Here is a 24,604-nt window from a genome sequence, read left to right on the forward strand (position 1 = left end):
TCATTATTCTGTCAATGAATTCGAGTTTGCCAACACCACTCCAAGCAAAGGAGCCCCAAACCATCATTCGACCTATGATAAGAGGAAATAATAAGTTAGAAGTATATATCATATTGAAATGTTATAATAAAGTTTAATGTTACCTCCTCCATGATTGACAGTTGGTCTCATACATTTAGAATTTAGGCGTTCACCATTTTTTCTCCATTTGCGTATGATACCATCAGAACCAAATAAACATATTTTTGTTTCATCGGACCATAAAACTCTTTGCCATTGGTCAATAGTCCAATTTGAATGTTTCTTAGCCCAAAAGGCTTTTTTTGGAGCAACTCTACCTACAAAACTTTGATTTTTCAAGCGATTGCAAACAGTTTGAAGATCTACAGTTATACCACGATCTGTTTGCAATTCTTTTGCAAGCTTTGGTGCAGACAATCCTCAATTTTGTTCAACTTTTCAAATAATTTCTCTATCAATGCGTAAGGTAGTCTTAGCTGGGCATCCTTTTCTTGGCAATTTTTTTACGGTACCTGTTTTTTTATATTTTCTAATGATATTTCCTACACTATTAGGCTTAACATTTACTATTTTAGAAATAGTTTTATATCTTTTTCCACTTTTATAGTGTCCCAGGATCAGTTTTTTTACTGATACATGAATTTCATATCTTTTCGCCATGATTTTTTTATTAAGAACCTAAAAAGAAAACAAACTTTGCTAAAAAATTAGTTAGAATAACTTCTATCAATCAAATTTGTTTGTTTTTGGCTTTTTTTTTCTGCAATTTTACTAAGTTAAACCACAGAAAAGTTAAAAAATGGTTTGGGGTGATGACTTTTTTGACTTTTTCTAATTTATTGGATAATTTTTGTTTTAAGTATAAGAATATTAATTTCTTGTTATCAAAATATTTTTTGGTATAAATTCTATATTTAAAAAAAAATTGAGGTCAAAAATCTAAATTTAAGCATATAAAAATTTGTTTTTATTAAAAAAATCATCAGAGGGTGATTTTTTTGACATACTGTACAAGCAGAGTAATTCTGTTGACCAACCTTGCACCCCTACTTCATTTATTAAGCTGGCCCAGATGTAAACTTGTGTTAGATTATTTTATGCCTAGGATGATGAGTGTTGGATCATCTTGAGTCTACTAATAGATTTTTACTTGTGGCCTTGATAGTGGCTACGCATCTCTTCCTTCCATCCACTAATTAAAGTACAGCTTTAAAACTCAGTTTAATGGTTCTGAGGTTGACTGGTAGTAAGGTTTTCCGAACTCTGTAGTAGCTCTCAAAGAGGCTGATTCTATCAACAGCTGTAAAATATCAGAGAGTTAACAGTGCCATTTTATGCATGGATGGTGTATGGATTAGTACTTTTGGATGGTGGATGGATTAGTCAGGGATTATTTTTTTCTGGATATTTCCAGAATTCGGGATATTTTTTTCAACTTTAAGTTTTTCCAGATACCCAAAGCATTTTCCGTACATGCATGTTTAGGTATATATTTTTGTGATGTATTTGTTTTTTAAGCTTTTTCACTCATTGCTCATAGAAAAATTATGAAAAGTTTTTAAAAAATTTAGAAACAACTCAGCTAAAAGCAAAATTAAAAAAAAAATAAGGAAAAACATATTGCAGATATTTTATCCAAACTTTTTTATCCAAACAAACAAAATTTCCGGATTTTTAAAATATGACTTGGATGATCTATAATAAGTACATAGATGGTGCATGAATTAGTACTTTTGGTGTGCATTGTTGAGGCCACATAAGAAGCCCTAAGTTACAACTTTGGTTTATTCAGTAGGACTGAGACAACGGCATAGCTTTTTGCTTATGATGCCATGCTTTATCTATGATGGGTCAAGATCTCTTTTACTTAAATCATGACTTAAGTAACCGAAAAATTTTAAACATAAAAAACCACTATCTAACCATTTTAACATATATTTTACAAATATACAGTTTTCTGAAGTAACTTTCTGTCAGTTAATGATTACCACTTGCAAAGTTTATCATAATTACTTGCCCATAGTGATTTTTTCATCACTATTTTGAATTCAGCTGTTTCTTCTTTGGATCTCAGTATTGATGGCTATTATCGATTCATTCACAAAGACTCCAATAGTCACATGCTTGGCTTGGGCATATACTTACTCATCAATTTATCTATTTGTGGAGAATTCAGGTTTGAATCCTTTGACCATCCTTTTATGTGCTTTGGCTTAGTTCTTCACTCATTATCTTTTTCTTTATTGTTCTCCTTCTCAAGACTGCATTTTTTTAGATGTAATTTCTGATCAAATTGACCATGTCCTTTCTCTTTATCCGTCTGCCAATATTGTTGTTATTGATGACTTTTATGCTCGTCACACTCAATGGCTTGGCTTAAACACTAACCTCTCATAATGAACCTAATAACTTACTCCCTGACAATCAATACAGTTTTTGATCTTCTTGTTCTATGACTGACTTGCTAACTACTCCAACTGAAAGATTCTATCATGCAGTAGTAGAGGTAGTGGGGGCAATGGTTATTGCTCTTGACATATCAAAAGTTTTTAATAAAGTTTGGCTTGCTGGTCTTCTCCATAAGTTTGCTTTGTATGGTGTATTCGGAAAATTCTTCGAGATAATCAAATCATTTTGTTCTAACTGCAGTATTAGAGTCATCCTTGAAGGCTGACACTCTTCTCTATTTCTACTTCTGTAATACCTCAAGATTCTACCATTGGTCCCGTATTGTTTTTTATCTACATTAATTATATTCCTGGCAATTTTACATCTGACTCAAGTGACTCAATTTGCTGACAACTCAACTTTACAGTGTAAAGTTTACACTCCTGTCTTGACAAAAAATCATCACAATTGGTTGCTTAGAACTTCCAGCTGATCTTAAATCTAATCTCTCTTTTTTAACAGCTTGGGTCTTGCAGTTGCTTGTGAATTTTAATTCCAACAAAGCAGTTGTTACTGCAAATAACTATGGTAATATTTTTGATATTCCTACATTAATGAATGGCAACCCTCTCACTGTGTCCTCTACTTTATGCCTTCTTGGATTATCAATCTCTTCTGACCTCTCATTGAAATTATATATACAATTTATTTTAATATATATGGTAAGGGTGGTTCTCTTTATCGTGCTTGTCATCATCTGACTCCCAATTCCATTCTCTACCTCTACAAATCTTATCTTATATAAATTTGCGCGATAGCAGTTTACTCTTAATTGCCAAAAACAAAAGTTAACTTTGAATGGATATTTTAAAATCGTTCTATCTTTCGAAAAAGCAAATTTTCTATACTTTCCATTGTTATAAAATTTTGCAACAAGTTTTTTTTTTTCGTAACGACATTCTTTTTTTTTTAAGTTTATGTTCACTTAGTAACTGAAGGACAGTTATGTCATTACATAAAGAGGCAATTTCTTTTTAACTCATTTTAGTGACCTGAAGAAAAAATGAGGTAGCTAAAATAAACTGAAAATTATTTATATACTACTGCATTTAAAATCGAATTTTTTTTTTCAATTTTTAATAAAAAAGCAAAAAAAAAAATTTTAAGGCGCCTTTATTTTGGGCGCCCATACCACTCCAATGGTATTAAAAAAGGTTTGTCCCTGATATATATATATATATATATATATATATACATATATTAGGGTCCTGCAAATCGATTTGATTTGCAAATCATTTGTTGCTTCGATTTGATATTCGGTTCAAAAAAAAATGATTTGAGTTTTTCAAATCACTATTTATTTTGTGATTGTTGTTGTTTTTTCAGTATCCAACGCTAAGATGCTATCAAAATGTTTTATTTATCTCATCCAAAGTAAAGTCATTATAATTGAAAGTAATTGTAATACGGCTTCCAAACAACCGCAAAAAAAATATTCCTGGTAAAAAAAAAATTTTAATTAGATTTTTTTTGTTGTTGAAAAAAATGCTTAAATTTCGATTTCCTCATATTAATGATTCGATTCAATTCATAAATCAAGACCTGCTTCAATTCAGGTTTCAGTTTAAAACTAAAAATGCCGATTCGCAGGGCTCTAATATATATATATATATATATATATATATATATATATATATATATATATATATATATATATATATATATATATATATATATATATATATATATTGCAAAATGCACCTATATCAGAAACCAACCAGGTTTAGGATATATGTGCATTTAATTTTTAATATTACTATATTTAGACTGTGAGGACATGAGTAGAAATGAACTTCTACAAAAAATAGCTATGTTAGAACAAGTAAGTACATTTATATTTAATTTTTATAGTTTTCTCTTTTTTTGTGACTTTTAAATAACATCATAAACATTTAAAATTGCTCATCAATTAATATACAATTTATAGTAGAAAAGACATAATGTATTAATATTTAATATTCAATAATAATACATTGGAATAAATAATAATACATTTAATATACAATAATAATACATTAGTCATAATATATGTATTTATATATTTATATACAATAGGCAGCACAATAACAACTGTTGTACAAAAATAGTGTTGTATATTTTATGGAATAAAAACCATTCTTAAACAAAAAGTGAAAAAATTCTATTTAGTTTTTATACTTTTTTGATGTTTTAAATATTGTTTTAAATTTTATTAAGAAAGTAAAACAAAGTGAAAAATTGGATGGAAGTTGTATAGATCATCCTAACAAAGATAAATCTGGTGAAGATTTGCATGAAAGTGTGTTACTTTTGAGATTTTTTTTCATTTTTTTAAGTGAAAAAAATACATAAATATATATATATATATATATATATATATATATATATATATATATATATATATATATATATATATATATATATATATATATATATATATATATATATATATGTAAAAAAAACATTTATTTAAAGTTTATTTTAGTTTTTCTTTTTTAATATAGTTTTTTATTAGCTTTTTTATTTTTGTTTTTGTAATTTTTGTTTAAAAACTTAGAAAGCATTGAACTTAGAGGTTCTTTGCCTCAACAAATAAAACAACTTCGTTCACGAGAAAAAGAGCTACTTGAACAGATAGACTGCTTAGAAAGTTCAGTTGCTAAATTAAAAGAAGATCGAACACATTATAGAAAAATGACAGATGATTTAAGGTTCAATATTTTTATTTATTAAAAACACACCTTTTTGATAATGTTTTTATATTAAAGTTTTATATATTTTGTTTAACTCTTCATATAAAATCTAATACTATTGTTATACAGTTATGACTGCGTAACAAAAGTATTTAGTTTTAAAAATTTGTTATGGCCGCCCACAGTTTTTCACAAACAGAATTTTCACACGTTTATTATTTTAATATTTTGTTGTGATTTAACTACTCAAATGATATTTTTTATCAAAAAGGTATTTTATTGATGAATAAAAAACATTTAACAAATTGATGATAAATTTCAATATATAAAAATCATTTGAAATTTATTCCATATCAATATTTGATAACTCCCCATTTTGCCAGTTAGAGTATCCAGAAAACTTTTTTGGCATGCATTTTATGTAGTTTTCTGCTATTACTTGCAATCATTCATCTTGATTCCAGTAGTGAATAAATCTTTTTTTTGAATACGTTTTATTTGTAAAATCTTCTCTAGATATTTATGAGGAGTTCACAAATGTGTTCAAAATTGATTTAGCTGTATGGCGCGGTGCCTGTATGAAGATTTTCCTTTCACCTAGACCAAAACACTTTCCCACTTGTGACAACAATCTTTGTTTCCAGGTTTTTTTTTATTGCAAGTGGTTCATTATTCCCTCAACAATGTAGAGCCTTCTTATTCCAATTCCACATATTACTGACTAGATCATCAGCAAAGTATAACAGTTTGAATGATGCAATTCTTCTAAGTACTTTTCTCCTATTTTTCATTTTACATATTGAATTTTCTTTGTTAACATCTAGAAGTACCCTTGTCACACATGAAGTACTCTTGTCACACATGAAAATACTACATGTAGATTGTTGAGTAAATCTTCAAAAGTTTGATGTAAGAAAGTGAATATTTTTAAATTAATATTACATCTAAATTAGTTTTTCCAATTTCCAATCTTCAGTTAAATTTCTTTTTTGTCCACTTCAACCTATTTGCATTGTTTTTTGTGTCAGTTTAGACTTCTTAGCTGGGCGTTGTGGGCTATAACCAAGATCATAAGGCAACGCTGAACCATTCTCTTTAACGTTTTGACACTAGGTTGCTCCAACTTTTCAGTTATTGCATCATTGGTGATTTGTTTATTTTCTAAGACAATCTTTGTTGCAACAGAGTGTGATTCTAATTTTTCCACATTTACCAACCTTTTGTGGTGTCAAGTTCTCATATGCCATATGACTGTAATAATAATTATTTAGCTGTTATTTTTGTTTATTATTCTTTTGAGTGCTGCTACCAAGCTTGTTCAGTCTTGATAGAACTATGGAAACCAGAACCATGGGGATGCTAGTTTTTGCTAGAACCAGTGCAGGAGCCAAGAAAAATTGGCAGCTTTGGCTCTCAAAAATATTAAGAAAAAATAAATATAACAAAACAATTTTAAATTTCTAAAATTGTATAAGTATTTTTAGTTGTTTTTTTAATTATTGCATCAATTTTATTGCTACTGTTATCGCTATTATTAAATTTATTTTATTTTTTATATTGTGTATTACAATCTATATTTATGATAGTTATAAATATAAAAGAAGTTATTGTAATATTAACTTTTATTCATTTTTGACATGAGTTGACAGTTAAGTGTTCGCTCTACACCTTATTTTTTTACTTTGCTTTGCTTTTAGACAACAAATTGAGGCAAATAAAAAAACACCTGTTACTTTGCAATCAAGAACAAGTACAGTAGAAAATGAAACAAAAATATCTAACGACATTAGGTATGTTCTATTTATTTCATTGTTCTATTTATTTGTTTAAAAAAAAATTTGTTATATCTTTACCTTTTAATTAAATTTTAAAATAGAAAAAAGTCACTCATGCAAAAATCTTTGCCTGAAAATCTTAAGGAAGCTAAGTTTACGAATGAGAGAGCTGAGTTGGTAAAGGAAGAGAGACTGAATGCCTTAAAAGAAAATGAAGCAGCAACAACAATACAAAGAAGTTGGAGAAACCGAAAGAACAAAATGGTAATTTATCAGTTTTAAAGTATTTTAGCATTTCATTGTTTATTATTTTATTTGTTTTAAAACTGTTTCTTTTTTCCTTTTTTTTTTTTTTTAAGGAAAAAGCTCAAAACAATTATGAAGAAATATTAATCAATGTAAGTAAATTTGTCATATGAAGTTTTGCTTATTCTTGTATAAATACAAAAATCTTGTTTTATTCATTTATAAATATAAAATGGTGTTTTATTTAATATTTAAGAGTGTCATTGAAATTCAAGCTGCATTAAAAGGTCATCTTGCTCGGCAGAAATTTATTGATTCCATTAATGAAGACAAAAATAAGAGTGGAGTTTTAAAAAATCTTTTAAAGAAGGAACCATATGAAAGTGATGTATTGCTTATTCAGTCCGCTTTTAGAGCTCACGCAGTTCGGAGTCAGTTTCTGAATAAAAACAAAAAGTAATTTTTTGCTTTATGCTTTCTTTTTAAAAATTTTTACTTTGTTTAGTATTCACTATATAAATCCACATTTCTTCAATAATTTTTTTTATTTGCTACACCTAATACTCCTTTAGGTTTAAAAGACATTCAACTGTGCGTAATATCGTCATCTTTTTGACATGCTTTATTGTTTTATGTAAATTTCTACACTCATAATAATAGTCTGTCAATTCCCACATTTTCAACCTTTTTACTTTTCCTCCTTCATTAAGCCAAAGTTAATTAATTTCATCTTTGTTATATAAAACAAATTGCCTTTTCACACATTGATGTTTTTAAAAGCTATTTTACAGCATGGCAACAACAACTTTTTTTTTTACCAGCTTGTATCACGAGTTACCAACTAAAATAATTTTTTTTTGAATTACATATACCAAATTATTTATGTAAATAAATATCTAAGTTTCTTTGGCAACAAGCATATATTTTATGAATAAAAAAAGTACTTAATACAATCTGTCATTATAAAGTTTTGTGTTAACTTATATAGCATTAAACAGTATTAATATTAACATGTTTTCTTTCAAGTGTAGTTTTTATTGATTTTTTTGTTTGTTTTGTGTTAATAATTTTTTTTTTTTTTTAATTTGATCTTATTTTTATAGGTTTCTTTCAAAATTTTTATAAAAGTTTTTTTATTACTAATATTAAAATCCAACTAATATGCATTGATAAATTAATACTAGTTAGATTTTTTAATTCTAACAATGAAGATAAATAATTTTTTTTTTTTGGTGGTAAATAAAATAATTGTAGAAACTAAGTAACCACAACTAGTAAAAAAGAAACTAAGTAACCATTAAATACTAATTAACCATTAAACCAATAAGATGCCAATTAACAAACTAATTAGCATAACTAAACATAACTAAGTATAAAATTATTGTAGAAACTTTTTTTTTTTTTTTTTTTTTTTTTGGAATTTTTAAATTCAAAAAGTGTTTTTATTTTTTTATTGCTTATTGTCATTTTTTGTTTTGTTTCTTTATTTTTTCTTTATTTTTTAATTTTTTTGTACATACAATAACTGATTTTAATTGGGAGAACATGCTGCAGAGTGTACATACATCGACTGACTTAGATAGGCAGAACATGCATAGAGTATACCTACATTGACTGAGGGTTTTGGTAAGAATTGGCAGTCCTAATCTTAACCTCCAGTCAATAACACTCCCTGCATATTCTCCCTATTTAACTCAGTTAATGTGTGTACACTCCCTGAATGTTCTCCCTATTTAAGTCAGTCAATGTGTGCCCACTTCGCTGTGCCAATTCATTGGGTCACTATATCAAATTATTGTTTTTTAAAAAAAGAAAAAATTTTATGATAAATATTATCATACTGCAAAACTTTTTTTAGCCTTCATCACTTCATCAAAACTTTTTTTAGCCTTCATCACTTCATCAAAACTTTTTTTAACCTTATAGTTCATCACCCAAAATGATTGATATTACTATATGACAAAATTATCATTTTATATTTTCTATTATATATTTTGCTGAAAACATTTGCCAAAATATTCTGCTGCAACAGAAGGCAAAGTATCAAAGTTCATGCAGCAAAAGATTAAGATGGTATTTAAGGATATAATTATCATCATTATTGTAACTATTGTAAGTTTATTATAGTTATTATTGTAATCTATCCAAACTTTTAATGCGGGTCATGGTCTCTTTCATACCTGCCATTTATATTCTTATTCTTTATTATTATTAGGTTTTAGTAAATCTTAGAAAATTAATTGTAGTTATTTTCAAGGAATGTAAAATTGCTTAAATTTTTTTACTTTGAAAAAAATTTTTTTTTCCTCAAAAGCGTTAAATGTAGACTAAACTAATTGATTTACATAAACATAATAAAGCATAAGAATTTTCTCCTTGCGTATTCATGATTTTAAAAATTTGAAGTTTTTTTTAAAAAAAATTCTGACCCTTCTGTTTATAATTACTCCTCTTCCCTGTTTTTTTTTTTTTTTTTTGCTGACGAGAGTTATTTTAATTTAAAACAATTTTAAATCAGAAAGAACTATTAATAAAATATAAAATTAAAAATAAAGAAAAATATTTACAACAAAGTTTGTATACAATTATTAAATAACATATTAAGATATCCAATAAAAAAAGAATTAAATAAACATCTTTATAACAATTTTTTTTATAATTAATAAACAATATATAATGAAATATGTAGGAAAGTATATATTTTTTAACAAATTAGCAAAACATAATAATTGTCAAAATCAGTTATAACAACAGGCATCTAAAGAATGGCAAACCAACCAATAGTAAACCAACTACAGCCTAATATAAAATCTAAATAAAAAAGAGGTAAAAGCTGATTTTATTACAAGATTATTTTTACAAAAGCCAATTTTTAGTGATTACAATCAAAAGCCAATTCTTAACAATAAATACCAACAGGTAAGCCAAGATGCCTATCAACACGAAACACAACAACAATATCACAACACGAAACACAACAACAATACCACAACAAAAACATACTAAAATAGCAATAGCATAAAATATTTGAAAGTACGCAATACATTACATTAAAAATTATTAGATATTGTTATGTGTTATTTGGGTGTTAAAATCACATGTTGAAAACAATCATCTCATTCAACATCTCCATCTTTTCAAAAATTAAGCTATTTTCTTTAACAATCCCCTGATGCTGTAGTTCAATACATCCTTTAAATGAATCTTTATTATTGAGGGGTATTGTTCCATTACGAAGTTTTGTTTGCCGTTGGGAAAATTCTCCTTTCCTCCTGCAAACTTTTGCCACTGTAAAGAACATTTTATAGATGTTTTTGCAATTTCAGCTGGTTACCCACTTTTCACAACAGGCAGTATTTGCCTCAAGTTGCCACTAAAAATAATGACTTTTGTTACAAATGGAAAGTTGTTGTTTTAACAAAATATCAATTGTATTTAAGGCATGTTTAAAAATCATGTCTCATCAAGTGAAAACATACTAACTCAGCTAAAAAAGTGTCCATGTATAGAATGAGGAGTTACATTACACATGTTGTTATCCAATATTAGGACAGAAATTTTAAATAAGCCATACAATGGAGATCAATAGCAAATATGGAATAGTATTTTTTTTCTTGCTATACAATGTTATTTCTCTTGTCTAGTAGCTCTTCTTACATGTTGTAGATGTTATTTTATCTTGCATAAGCCTATCTTTTAGATTTTTGCTACAATTATTTCCAAATTGTCTAACTACATAGTTCTCATTTAGTTTTAAATTATCTTCAGCTCACCTACCAGTTCTTCTTACATTTTGTAGACAATTAATTTTGCCTAAGTCTATCTATTTTATTTATGTGACTATTATTTTCAACGTCTATAACCACACTGTCCTCAATTGGGTTCAAATTAGCTGGTCTAGCATCTTCTACATTTTGGAGAATTTTATCTTGGCTAAACCTATTTTTTTTCATTTTGGCAACTATTATTTTTAATTACCTTAATATTTATATCTATTATAACTTCATCTAGCCTACCATCATTGCTTTCAATTTTAATATTTCCAACCATGAAAGAATTTTTAGTAATAAGAAAATATTCTTGAAGAATTCTAAGAATTCTAGATCTTTCTATAAAATATTTGTTGTACTACTCAAAAAAATAAAAATAAATTAGTTAATAAAAAACTGATAAAATTATTTAAAACATTATTTAAAATTCAAGCCAAGTTCTCTCATCAAATATAAAAAATATTCCATCTAGCTGTTAAAAATTTTTTTTCTAAAACATCTCTTTAAAAAAAATAAAGATATGGTAAATCACAAATTCAAATACTTAAAGGGATCCCAAACATTCAAGACATGTTGTGTTTAAATTAAAGAGAATGATAAAAAATATTTATTCGTGCTAATTTTTTTGGTTAAAAGAAAAGAATAAATACATACCAAAAAAAAAAATTTTTTTTTTTAGTCAAAGCTTGCCTTCTCCATTTCGTTGTAGGCCAAATAGTCTTCATAATATAAGCCATAATCTACAGACTTGATAATTTATTCAACCACGTTTTATTCCTAAAAGCTTTTATTCATGACATCATGATTTTTTTGTTTGTTTAAAAGATTGGTTTTGTAAACTAACATAAAAATCAACGATGTCATGTACTAAAATTTATAGTAATAAAATACGCTTGAATAAATTATTCAAGTCTGTAGATTGCGGCGTATACTATGAAGACTATTTGGCCTACAACAAAATGAAGAAGGCAAGTTTTGACTATAATAAAAAATTTTTTCTTGGTATGCATTTATTCTTTTGTTTTAATCAAAAAAAATCAGCTCAAACTTTTTTTATCATTCTCTTTAATTTGAACACATGTCTCTGAGGTTTGAGATTTTTTTAAATATTTTTCTTAAAAAATTTAAATGCAAATATTGTAGCCTCTATAAGCACTTTTTATTCAAAATATATTTAATCTCCAAATCGTATCTTTTTAAGTTATTATGGCCAAGTGGGGTTACTTTAATAGGTTTTAGTTTTGATAGGTTTTTTTAAAAAGTTAATGTAATACTTTTTAAAATTTTAATGTAATACTGCTGTTTTTAGTTTTTATATACCAAATGACCTTTTCTTAACAGTAAAAAATGCTTTTCAGAAATATCAGTAACTGTTTTTTGTTTATTTTAAAAGCCCAAACAGTTATCAATATAACCCTGCATGTTGGAGTTATTTTGATAGTCAATTTTATTTCAATCAAGTTAAACCCACCAGGGGTGTTTTTTGATAGTTTTTTAATTTTTTTTTAATATTTATAGACCTATTACACCTGATACTATCCAAAAAAATTAAAAATTTGTAGATGAATTGTCAAAAATTAGCAAAAGATTTCAGTTAATGACTTGGTGAGGCAGGTTGGGGAAAAAAAAATTTTTATCGATGCCTTGTTTTTTCGGTTCATCTGTAATTTTCTTCACTACAGCAGAAAATGGAACAGCTTCATTCATATCATCTTTTTTTTCTGTAAATTTGAAGAATTTACTTGCGTGGATTTTTTTTCCGAAAGTTTTATATGAAGCAGTTTTGCAATCTTGATATATGAAGCAGTTTTGCCATCACACTTCAACAACTTGACCATTGAAAATGCAAAGTTTTTAGTTATGTGGCTGTTAAAATAAAGCTAACTTTCAACTAAAAACTTTTGATTAAAAATGTTTTGTGTAGTATTTGTTTATCAGGCTAGGAGGGCTACCATCCTTAATAACAGTGAGTTACCTACTCGTTGTGAAATAATGATTATATTAACTAACCATTTTATCACAAATATTAAAATAAGTTTAGATGTTTTTTGGTATTTTTAATATCTATTTTTTAGTGATGAAGAAAAACAAGTAAATAAGGTGGAAAATCATGCTAAAAAAAATAAAAAAGGTAATAAAATTTTTAAAATAAAATTTGATGTTAAAAGTTTTTTATTTAGTTTTTTTAACATTTTCAAAGCCTTGATGTTAACTTTTTTTAAATTTTGCATAATTCAAATAATTGGTTATGTTTAAATCTTATTAAGGTATGTACCATTCTTCTGCTGACAAAGAGAACAATGTTAAATCAAATGACGAATTGAGTAATATTGATTCTGATGAAGATGATGATGTGGTGGTAGGGAGCAGTGTGAGTCTCTCAAAATATAGAAACAACCAAAAATCTTCTTATAATATTAATGATTCTAAAACTCAGCCTGAAAAAGAATCTAAAGAAAATAATGAAAAATCATATAAGAATAATGGAAGATCAAATTTAAAATCTTCTTTTGATACCGATCACAAAAACCAACAGAAACATAAAGATTCTCATGATAAGCCAAGGTCCAAAGGATCTTTAGAATTATTTGTTGATAGTGACAGCTTGCATGATAAAAAAAGCCGTAAAATGACTCAAGGTAATATTTTTTTTGATATTACACAAGGTAATATGAATATTTTGAAGATTTTAAAAATAAATATTGTAATATTATAGACTGTATAATTCAATGATTACAGTTTTAATGTGTGTTCACAGATTTCCCACTTTAAATATTTTAAATTTATTTTAGAAAGTCATAACAAAAGTTATAATTTGTTTTTATATATGGATAATATTGGTATATATTAAAATTTTTTAATTGTTCATTTCTTATGTGAAGCTATATTTTTTTAAACATTTTAATTAAATTATATATTACTTTTGTACATACCACATTTTAACATTTTGATATCAGATTTTCAGAGAGAAAAATACACATTTTTTTCTCTTTGAGAACCTGATATTGATAGGATTACTTGATTTTCTAGTTGCAACAATAAATCAAAAAATAAAATATGAATACAAATCACAATATTGTTTTGCCTGATCTATTTACTTTTATTTACTATTTTCTTTACTGAAAATTTTTTTTTCTAAAAAATCTCCACAGCTAACCAAATTTCACTTCTATTTATTACAAAACAGTTGAATTTATAATAAAAACGCAAAGGAACCAATTAACTGACACTCTAAAGTGATATGTGAAATTTTGACAAAAGTTTGGGTTGCCACTTGTAAAGTGTCAAAACTTTAAAAAAAATGCTACATACGACATTAGTACATTTAAGATATGAAAATTGCACAATTTAATGCAACAATTGACTGCTACAAAATTTTTATTTTTAGTAAATTTACCACATTTGATACATTTGTAAATCATTACATAAATCGTTACCAGGACAACATACTCTTACCATATTTGTACACAAGAAAATTTCAAAATAAAAGTTGGGGTTAATAAGTCCCCAAATAAAAGCTACAACGGCATACTCTGTGTACTTACCTCAGTTTTCAAAAAAAAAAAAAGTGCTTGCCGCATCTATTTTTTATGCCTTTTATATGTTTTCTATATAAATGCATTATTCCATTTAGCTCCATTTGCTTAAGTTTTTATTCTAAAGGTCATTGCTAACTGATATTGCATTAGTAATGTAAAGCTCTAACTCCAAAAGTCATTGTTGTTTGAAAAAAATGCTACTTAAGTTTCATTTTATTTTCAATTAATGCTTGTAATTTATAAAATAGAAAAAGATTCTTATAAAAAATTTTTTAGGCTTGCTTTAACTTTGGCTTTAAAATAACGTTTAAAATAACGTTTAAAATAATGTTTATAATAAACATGTTTGGCTTCTTGTTATCTGTTTGTTGAATCTCAAAGCTTACTAAAAGACTTCTAGACCAAAAGCTATTATTATTGAAATTTGAGTTTCTTCAAGTTAACCAAAATGACATTGACAGCCATATTTTCTACTGCCTTTACAAATTGTAATGCTTTCCTTACTTCGATATTTTGTGCAAAGTCCTGGATCTTACTGATCAACAATTAATTTGTCATGCATGGCTTTAAAGAAAATGGTGTTTAGACATTATGAGCGAGTTGTTCATTTTGAGTAATATGTTTATAATTTTCTCAAAATCAACATCTGTCCTTTAGAAATTTGTACAGCGCATTTGTATTTGTTGAATAATGGTTCACAACCACCCCTTGAATGTAATAGACATAAGAAGTGAAGAAGATTAGGGAGATGTATTTACATAAATAGAAGTGAAAAAGTTATATTAAGGGATGTATTTTATTTGTTTAACCTTGCCTGTTAAACAAAGTCGAATAGAGAATATTCCTTAAACTTCCTTTACAAAGTTTATTGAATAGTGCTATTCATTTAATGAATAGTGTACTATTCATTAAATGAATATTCCTTTAACAAATAGTACCATTTGTTAAAGGAATATTAGGTCCTCATAAAACTTCAGTCAATAAGTATACTATTAGCTATTTGTTTCACTATTTGTTAAAGTTGAGTTTAAAGTTCAAGATTCTGGTTTTAGTTTCTTCTTTTTTTATAAATTGCTTAACTAATAATTCTCTGCAGAGTTATTTTTTAAACAATAAATCTGAGTGTTTAAAATACAAATGTTTCCATTTGGGTATAAATCCACATGAAGGAACTTAATTGAGAATGTAGGTAAAATTTGAATCACTAAATGTAAAAATCAGATGACACAAAATAAAGCAACACATTGTATAGATTGTTTTATAAGTTGATACTTATTAGTTTTTGTTTTTAAATTATTTTATTATAAAAAAAGGTTGGTGTCCCTCCTTTGATTATACTTTTATCTAAGCGTTATGTTAATCACTTATAATTAATAAAATTTTCTTTATTCGTTTTTAGTTTTTACTTTTTATTATTATTATTATTTTTCATTTATTAATTTTTTATTAATTTTATGTATATATATTTATTAATTTTTTAGCATCACTTTTTAATATTTCATTATACATAACATAATATACATTCCAAAGCAGAAATGTAAAGTTGTGTTAAACAACTTTTATCTATTTTCCTAAATTTTTTTTTTGTTTCCATTGACAATTTAAGTATCTAGGTTACATAATTGAAAAAAATTTATTACTATTTAAAAAAAAAAATTATTATTTGAAGAAATAAAATGTTATTACTATTTGTTAAATGAAAATTGTTATTAATTAAGCTATGTTTAACGAATATTACTATTTGCTATTCGTTTAATGCAAACACTATTTGCTGGTGCTTAAACATAAGTTGAATGGTTGTATTAGGTGTGTGTGTGTGGGGGGGGGGGGGGGGTAATTAAATAGATAACAAACTGGTTATAGTATCATTGTATGACAACTTTAAATAAAATAACTATGACATAGATATTATTATTTTAATTTGATAGAATAATATATTATTTGTATATAACCTTTTTATTTGTGTATCAATTTGTTAGTTATAAGTATTGTTTTAACTGCTTAAAAAAAATTTCTAATGATAAAAGCAACAGCATTTATTTTTAATAAATAATATTTTTTAATTTTATGTTTTTTAGCAATTACCAAACAATTTAAATTTTATTTTTAAGCAACTTCTGTTACGCAATTAAAAGCATCATCGAACCCTTGGTCAAATAACTCAAAATTGATCAGTAATGAATATGACGATGATGAAGATGATGACGAAAATGATGAGTTAGTATGCACCTCAACATTAGGTAGAAAGCAAGATAAGTTAAAGAAGGAAACAGCTTCAAAAAAAGGTTTTTAACTTTACTTTAAATCTGTTTAAATCTGAATGCTTTAAAAGGAGTTAAAATCAAAAATTTTTTTTTTGAAAGTAAAATATACTCATTTAAGAAATAAAAATGAATTCTTAATAGATAAATGTTCAGGAATAAACAAAAAATTAAATTATATATTGTACCAAATATTATAAATTGTTTTAAAATGTGTTTAGGAATCATTTATCATGATTCCTAAATAATTGATAGATTATTATTGTATACATTTTATTTTTGTTTTATTGACAATTACCCTAATAACTGCAAACCCTAATTTATTTATATATATTTATGATTTATAACCTTAATTTATTTATAAATAAACTCACTAGAGTATACATACATCAACTTACTTGAATAGGGAGAATATGCAGGGAGAATACATATATCGACTGAAGGTTTTGGTTTGGTAAAGCAACCTATCAATTAAGATTTTAAACTTTTTCCGGTCTAGTTAATTAATGTTCAATTTAAAATAACAGTTTTGATTTAAAATTTTCAATTTAAAATAACATGTATTGAATACGTTCAATACATGGATTGAAAACCATGTATTATGGATGTTACGTTTTCAATAGTATTTATAATATATATAATATAAATTTCAAATTGAAAATTATATTATATATATTACATGTATTATATATATTATATATATATTATATATATATATATATATATATATATATATATATATATATATATATATATATATATATATATATATATATATATATATATATATATATATATATATGGAGAACTTAGAACTGAAAATACTGTTTAACTTATGTTATGCGGAAAAAACAAGTAAAAAATGTTTCAACTCTTAGGTGTAAAACCATGTGTGGCTATTGCGCATTATATATAGCTAAAGGGGTGGGATACTGTTCGTATGTCTTTATATTAAATGCCATGTGTTTTTCTAATTTATGGTGTAAGAGGTAATTTTTGTCAGTTTGCTAGGCCAGATCAAGACCAATTGATCTAATTTAGATATGCAACTCCCGGAAAAACTGTTTTTCATTTTTCCTAAAGAATGTCCTTTAAAATATTATTAAATATAATTTAAACAGCCAGTAGTTCCAATAGTGTCATTTATTTAAATTGCCTTAAAATATAAAGATTTATTTTGTATTAAAAAAAAATTGATGCCAATGGTTACTCAGCTATCAAAAACTTAGCACTGCCAATTGCCCACCTTGATATCTGGATAATGGAGCTCATGAACATCATTTCTGAACATAAAGCTACTATTAACTTGCAAGCCAACCAAATAAAAAAATTTAAACAAATATTGGCAGTTATAGAGACTAACCTCAACTCTCAATCAATCACCCAAGTAAGTTGACACCAGCAGTCCTGGAGTAGTGTAGTCAGAAAAAAGCCAAACTCATTGCCACATATTGGTCAGGTCCTTGTTGAACTAAAGCAAACAGTTAAGCGTGAAAAAAATATAATAATATTTGGTGTCCCCAAACCAGTTTCTTAGCAGGTGTCACCCAAACACCGCCAGCAGTGTTACCCAGCATCACAGAGGTCCTAACAATTAATTGTGGTTACAACCTTTTCTCAACTCGAAATCAGAACTTTTCACTTATGAAGCAAGCTCTCTACCACTAGCACCACTAATTTCACTCTGTTGTACTAATTCGATGTATCAATCTTGAAACCTTAGGTAACTCACTGTATGAAATATAAGCTGCTTGCAACAATTTTTGTTATTCTGACAAAGACATCTGCCAAACTTTAAGAGCAATAATGCTTGTTAACCTCAACCAGTTCTTAAAATATCTAATCCTTATCTACCATCCGATTGCCATTACATCCTCATTATGCAAAGTTTTTGAACGCATTATTACCAATTTCATTGTCCATCACATATGGGTCTTTAACAAACAGTTTGGTTTCCTTCCAAGACATTGTACATTAAAAGTCATTACAAATTACTGTTAAGTTAATGAATATTTTACCTAGCCTAGCTGGCTTACTTCCAGGATTGCAGCTTGTTTATATAACCATTGCCAAAAAAATTAAAACAAATGATCTTGCCACTGACTGGAAATGTATTGAAGCTGGTGTACTTCAAGGTAGTGTTCCTGGTCCAATTCTGTAAATTTTCTATATTTCTGATATTAACCCCTATCTCCCACCTGAAACCATTCTCCAAAAATATGCTGATGATATCCTAACTTATATAATCTATGATAAAGTTCCTGCCAGCTGACCTCAATTCATTGAAGTTGGCGTTGCATTATGGTCTGTTGTCAATGGATTAAAACTTAATAGCCCTAAATGTAAAATCATTAGAATTAATCCCAGATGTTCTGAAATCCAAGATGTACTTTCTCTCATACTCAACAGTACTGAGCTTGAAATAGTCAACAGCCACAAATACCTTGGAATCATGCTCAATGAGAATCTAGATTGGGGACAAAAGTGCACAAAAATATAAAATCAGTACCATATTTACTCTAACTCCTTAAGCAAATCGGACACACTCAGCCTTTTTCAAGTCTAAAAATCTAATGCCCTTAGCCACTGATATATTGTGCTTCTGTTCTTTCTTAGCGCAGTCCTACTGCAAAAAAAGAGATTCAGTATTTCCATAAAAATGATAATAAATTTTATTGAAATTGATGTAACCTATTCGAGCGGCTGCAATGTTAGTTTTCTAGCGGCTGCAATATTAGTTTTGCTCTTGAAAAGTTACTAGACAAGATCTGTATTAATATTCTTAAAAAGATCCTTGCTGACTCATGCTATCCCATAGTCACTAAATTAGCTCACACCAACAGCAGAAATCCAAACAGATTCCCATCAGCTCTGAACACTGCAAAGATCACCTATTAACAATCTTTTATTTGAAAATACTTCTGTATTCTTTGTGATGGTGTCAGTGACCTCTACTTGCCATAAAACATTAAGAGCTCCAATGCCTTTTCAATGCATAAACGATTTGTTTCTTTACCTGCATTTTTAGCAAGCTTTTGCTTGGTATTTAATGACAGATAAAATTGTACAACTCATTAAATCTCTTGTAATGGTCATTCAATTTTAAATGAAGATTTATATATAATTTTTTTATTGTTATTTTATCTTATTCAAAACTTTTATAAAGTTCATATTTTGTGTATAATATAAACTTCAGTTTTGATAATATGAGAAATAATAAACCACAACAAGCACTTTATTAAAAAATTTAATGTTTGTTTATATATAATACAAATTAAATACAGTATTTTTTAAATTAAATAGGTTTGGTCATAAGTGGCAGTATTTACTAAAATGCACTAAAATCTTTAAAGTCTGTAAAAAATTTTTGTATTTATTATTATGCTGCTAATCATAACCACCTAAATAATGATTACAAATAAATTTAAAAAAAAAATCTGGTTATGGGTAGTGTAGTATTTTCTTTGATTCAAAAGTTTGATGATTCAACTATTGAAGCATTTTTTAGATGTAAAATTAGGTAGAAAAATATTGTTTTGATATGATTTAAGTTCATTGTGTTAATATAAAATTTAATATTTATTAAATATGATAATTTAAAGTTATGTAAAAAATGGGTTTGAATATTTTAGATAAAGATGAACTTGCAATGAAATGGGCAAGCAGTGGTTTGCAAAGTAAAAAATCTAAGGTGATTTTTAACTAATCTAAAGTGTTTTTACAAAGTTTAGTTTATTTATTTTAAATACAATGAGATTAAATCTATTTATGTTCTTTTTTAGGACGCAATTTTAGACAATAAACATTCTCAACTTCAGACCTCCATAAAAAATGCTACTGATGACAATATCAAACCGCATCAAGTTCAGAGAAAATTAGTTAAAAGCAAATTTGCACTTGATGACGAGCTTTTTTAATTTTATATGATTTTAGTTGTCAAAATGATTTTTATATATTTTGTTTATTATAAATATATGTGTATATAAAATTTATAGATAATGTATGTGTATATATTTATATTGAATAATAATATTGCTCAAAGCAGTTCATAAAATTTATTTCATAAATGTTAATATTTATTTGATAATTTATTTCATAAATGTTATTATTTATCATTTTGAACAAGATTTCAAAACATTTGTTTCTTAATCAAAAGTTTTAATTTTATTTAAATGATGGCCAATCATATTATTTAAAAGTTGACCAATCATGTTATTTAAATGCTGGCCAATCATATTATTTGCACAACAGTTGTGGGACAATAACATTTTATTGCAAACTACAGATCATAACATTCTAATGTTACAATGTTATTCATAACATTACGATTTTACGATATAATTAATCATAATTACGATTAATTATATCATAATTACGATATAATTAATCGTATTAAATGCGTAATTATGATATAATTAATCGTAATTGTAAGAACTATTGGGCTAAATCTTTGTTCTTTTTGGTTCAATGTTCTTAAAAGAACAGAGCAATAATAAATTAGTTGAAAATCACATAACAAAAAATTTTCATTTAACACTGTGTTTCATCAATAAAGGCTCATTAGAAATGAATCATTTGAAAATTTATTTGTTTAGTGATTTTCTACTAGTTTATATATATATATATATATATATATATATATATATATATATATATATATATATATATACATATATACATATATATACGTATTTATATATATATATATATATATATATATATATATATATATATATATATATATATAGATATATGTATATAAAACTTTTTTTTATGTTTTGTTAACCTGTCTGATGTCATACTAAATTAGCTTACTGCCAAAGGCTTCAGTACATACATCGACTGACTAAATAGGTAGAACATATATTTTTTTTGTATGTAAATGTTACCTACCCACACAATTTATTTGTCAATTTGCCTTCATCTATTCTTATTTCAACATGATGTTATCAAGACATTTTGTGTTAGCCTTCATTGTAAATAAATGATATATGTGTCATTTACCTGTGATATGCAAGTTACATCTATTATTATCACCTAAATAAAATTATCAAAACAAATTTTATATAGAAAACATAGTATACAAATAATTTATAACTGTTTGTTTTACAATTATCTTTCCCTCAAAATAATTATATTTTCAGAAATGATGAGTATGATATATTATTCATGTTAATATTATTGGTATTAATAACTGTTTAATAATTAATTGTCATTAATTATTATTATTTTCAGTGTTCCAAACTTGTATAAGCTTACCTTTGAATAAAATTTTTTCGAAATGAATATAAATCAAGATGAATCCAAAGAATATGTTATCTATAATAATTGTAGTAAAATAATAGAGAGTGAAATAAAAATTGAAGAAACTGATAGTCAATGCACACCACAACAAATAAACCACCACAACACCACCACACTGCAACAAATAAACTTATTCAAACAAGAAATAACACAAGATGATGGCAGTTCTATGCCTTTGAATAATTTACCCTCCAATCCAAATAAATTTAAAATTGTTAAGCGGCGTCGAAAAAATGTTAATAGCATAGGTTCGCAATTAAACGAAGATCACATTCGTTTGTTAAAAAGGTTGCTTGCTGATATAACTTTAATAAACGATAGAGGTTTTTTAAAAACTCTTCATGAGCAGAAGTTTCCACGAATAACATCAATGTCATTGCGAAAACAGTTGCTTAAGTGGAAAAATCTTATAAATGTATCAAATGATGAATCTTTTTTAGTTTTAAGATCCTCAGGCAAACTCATTTTAGCTGTAGAAAAATATAAAGAAACCATACTTAATGCTCACAGATGTGAAGGAGAGTTTACAAATACTCATAAAGGACATTGCAACTATTTTGAAACAAAAAAACAGGTAGTTTTATATTATCTGTGTATGATATAATGAAATTTAATTTTAAGTTTAATTTTAAGTTTTATCATTTTGTAATTAAATTTTTTTATTACTTAAGGTTTGGTAAAATTAGACCTTAAAATTGTTTTTGTTCTCAGCATCTCTGTATACAGTGTGAATTTGGGGGAGGGGGGGAGAATATTTTTTGTTTAAAAGGTTTTAATGTAAATGCTATATCAGGTTTATAGGAAGCTTAAATTCCATTTTGAATATTTACATTAATTACTTTTAAACTTGAATATAAATCTCTTCCTCTGGAGTATAGAGTTGCTGGTAGCAAAAACAAAATTTAAGTGATGAACAAGCAACAAGCGAAAATGATTTTTTCATCAATTTTTAATAAGATTTGTTGCACAAAAAAAGTTTATTTATAATAAGATGATAATGGCATTACAACATTAAACTCCAAAATTAAAAGTAAAAGTGTTTTGTTGCAGTTCAACTCAAACTATTATCTAGTATGCCTACTTTATGTTAACTCTTCAACTCAAACTCTGTACTTTGTGTTAGCAGTTCAATTCAAACTATTATTTAGTACATGTACTTTAAAATAAATAATTAGTTTTAAAATAGTAAGAGAAACTTAGCAAAATTTTGATTTTCTTAAGTTAGTTTTTTTTATTAGATAACATTTTCATTAATGAAAAATTTGAACTTGAAATTAAATTATTGATTTATTTTACTATACTTAAAAGTTTTTTGTTGTTTACTATTTTTTTCTTTTTATATTTATATTATTGTTGGTATAAATAGTCCTGGTCCTCATCTTGATCATGACATTATTTTGTGGTTTACTTCTCTTAGGTAAGTGACAAGTAAAACCCCCAATTTAATTGTAGATGAAACTAGATGGAACATTTGATTGTAATTTTCCTAATGGTAGTATCACATTTAAAAAACTCAATCCTAATCTGCAAAACAGGTTAATGTCAATAAGGACATCTCATTAGAAGATATTTTGTTGAAGGTCATCTCATTGAAGGACATCTGGTTATAAAAAAATTATTTTGTAATTTTATATTTAATTAAGAAAAATATAAAAATGAAGTATTATTAAATTTAGTTATTTTAAACAATGATGTTAAATTTAAAATGATAGTTGAATATCTAGTTTAAAAGGTGTTTAGTTAAAATAGATTTGATTAGAAACTTAGTAGCAAATAATTGGCAGCAAATGTCTCATTTTTTATTTTTCATGTATTCTATCATTTTTTTTATTTTTCATGTATTCTATCATTTTTTTTATTTTTCATGTATTCTATCATTTTTTTTATTTTTCATGTATTCTATCATTTTTTTTATTTTTCATGTGTTTTATCATTTCAGAAAAGTAAAAATCTTCGTTTTTACTTTTCTGAAATAAAATATAAAAAGCATTTTATTCTTAAACAATTAGCTTATTTAAATGTATAATAGTTAAAATGATATTTAAACATCTACTTATCATCTCTATTTAAATGTAGTTTAGGTTCAATGTAGCATGCTGCTTGGGAAATGTAGTTTAGGTTCAATGTAGCATGCTGCTTGGGAAATGTAGTTTAGGTTCAATGTAGCATGCTGCTTGGGAAATGTAGTTTAGGTTCAATGTAGCATGCTGCTTGGGAAATGTAGTTTAGGTTCAATGTAGCATGCTGCTTGGGAAATGTAGTTTAGGTTCAATGTAGCATGCTGCTTGGGAAAAGTAAATCATTAAAAGAAGCAGTACAGTTTTATTAAGCATTACAATCTACAAATGAAATGTATAGACAAAAGAAGTTACGACTTTAAAAATTGTAAATTATGTACAAATTTAGCATTCTCCAAAAATAAATAAAAATCAATGTCAACAAGTTACAGATAAATTCTTTAGTGACAGGTGATTTCGGTCAACTTATTTGGAATTTTATTGAAAGTGTGACACAAAAAAAAATTTTAATGTGATTTTCAGTCCTGCTTGCAAACATTTCTTTAAAATT

General features: G+C 26.2%; 2 protein-coding genes across 3 annotated transcripts in view; both read left to right on the plus strand.

Annotated features, from left to right (window-relative positions):
- LOC136072128 (protein PFC0760c-like) overlaps positions 1 to 20,776 on the plus strand; it is a 57,644-nt gene extending 36,868 nt beyond the window's left edge. For both annotated transcript variants that reach the window (XM_065820582.1, XM_065820583.1), the window contains exons 16-27: positions 4,236 to 4,291; positions 4,666 to 4,747; positions 5,006 to 5,159; positions 6,839 to 6,931; positions 7,018 to 7,180; positions 7,276 to 7,314; positions 7,419 to 7,618; positions 13,008 to 13,063; positions 13,200 to 13,571; positions 16,583 to 16,756; positions 20,365 to 20,423; positions 20,515 to 20,776. In XM_065820582.1, the coding sequence (XP_065676654.1) occupies positions 4,236 to 4,291; positions 4,666 to 4,747; positions 5,006 to 5,159; positions 6,839 to 6,931; positions 7,018 to 7,180; positions 7,276 to 7,314; positions 7,419 to 7,618; positions 13,008 to 13,063; positions 13,200 to 13,571; positions 16,583 to 16,756; positions 20,365 to 20,423; positions 20,515 to 20,649 (1,583 nt within the window). In that variant the 3' untranslated portion in view covers positions 20,650 to 20,776. The remainder of the gene's footprint in view (positions 1 to 4,235; positions 4,292 to 4,665; positions 4,748 to 5,005; positions 5,160 to 6,838; positions 6,932 to 7,017; positions 7,181 to 7,275; positions 7,315 to 7,418; positions 7,619 to 13,007; positions 13,064 to 13,199; positions 13,572 to 16,582; positions 16,757 to 20,364; positions 20,424 to 20,514) is intronic.
- A 720-nt stretch (positions 20,777 to 21,496) lies between these two features.
- LOC136091289 (uncharacterized) overlaps positions 21,497 to 24,604 on the plus strand; it is an 11,356-nt gene continuing 8,248 nt past the window's right edge. Inside the window, exons 1-2 of the mRNA XM_065818657.1 lie at positions 21,497 to 21,586; positions 21,968 to 22,610. Coding sequence (XP_065674729.1) covers positions 22,014 to 22,610 — 597 coding nt within the window. The 5' untranslated portion in view covers positions 21,497 to 21,586; positions 21,968 to 22,013. The remainder of the gene's footprint in view (positions 21,587 to 21,967; positions 22,611 to 24,604) is intronic.

The sequence above is a fragment of the Hydra vulgaris genome, chromosome 15, assembly GCF_038396675.1.
Source record: "Hydra vulgaris chromosome 15, alternate assembly HydraT2T_AEP".
In the NCBI taxonomy this organism is placed as follows: domain Eukaryota; kingdom Metazoa; phylum Cnidaria; class Hydrozoa; order Anthoathecata; family Hydridae; genus Hydra; species Hydra vulgaris.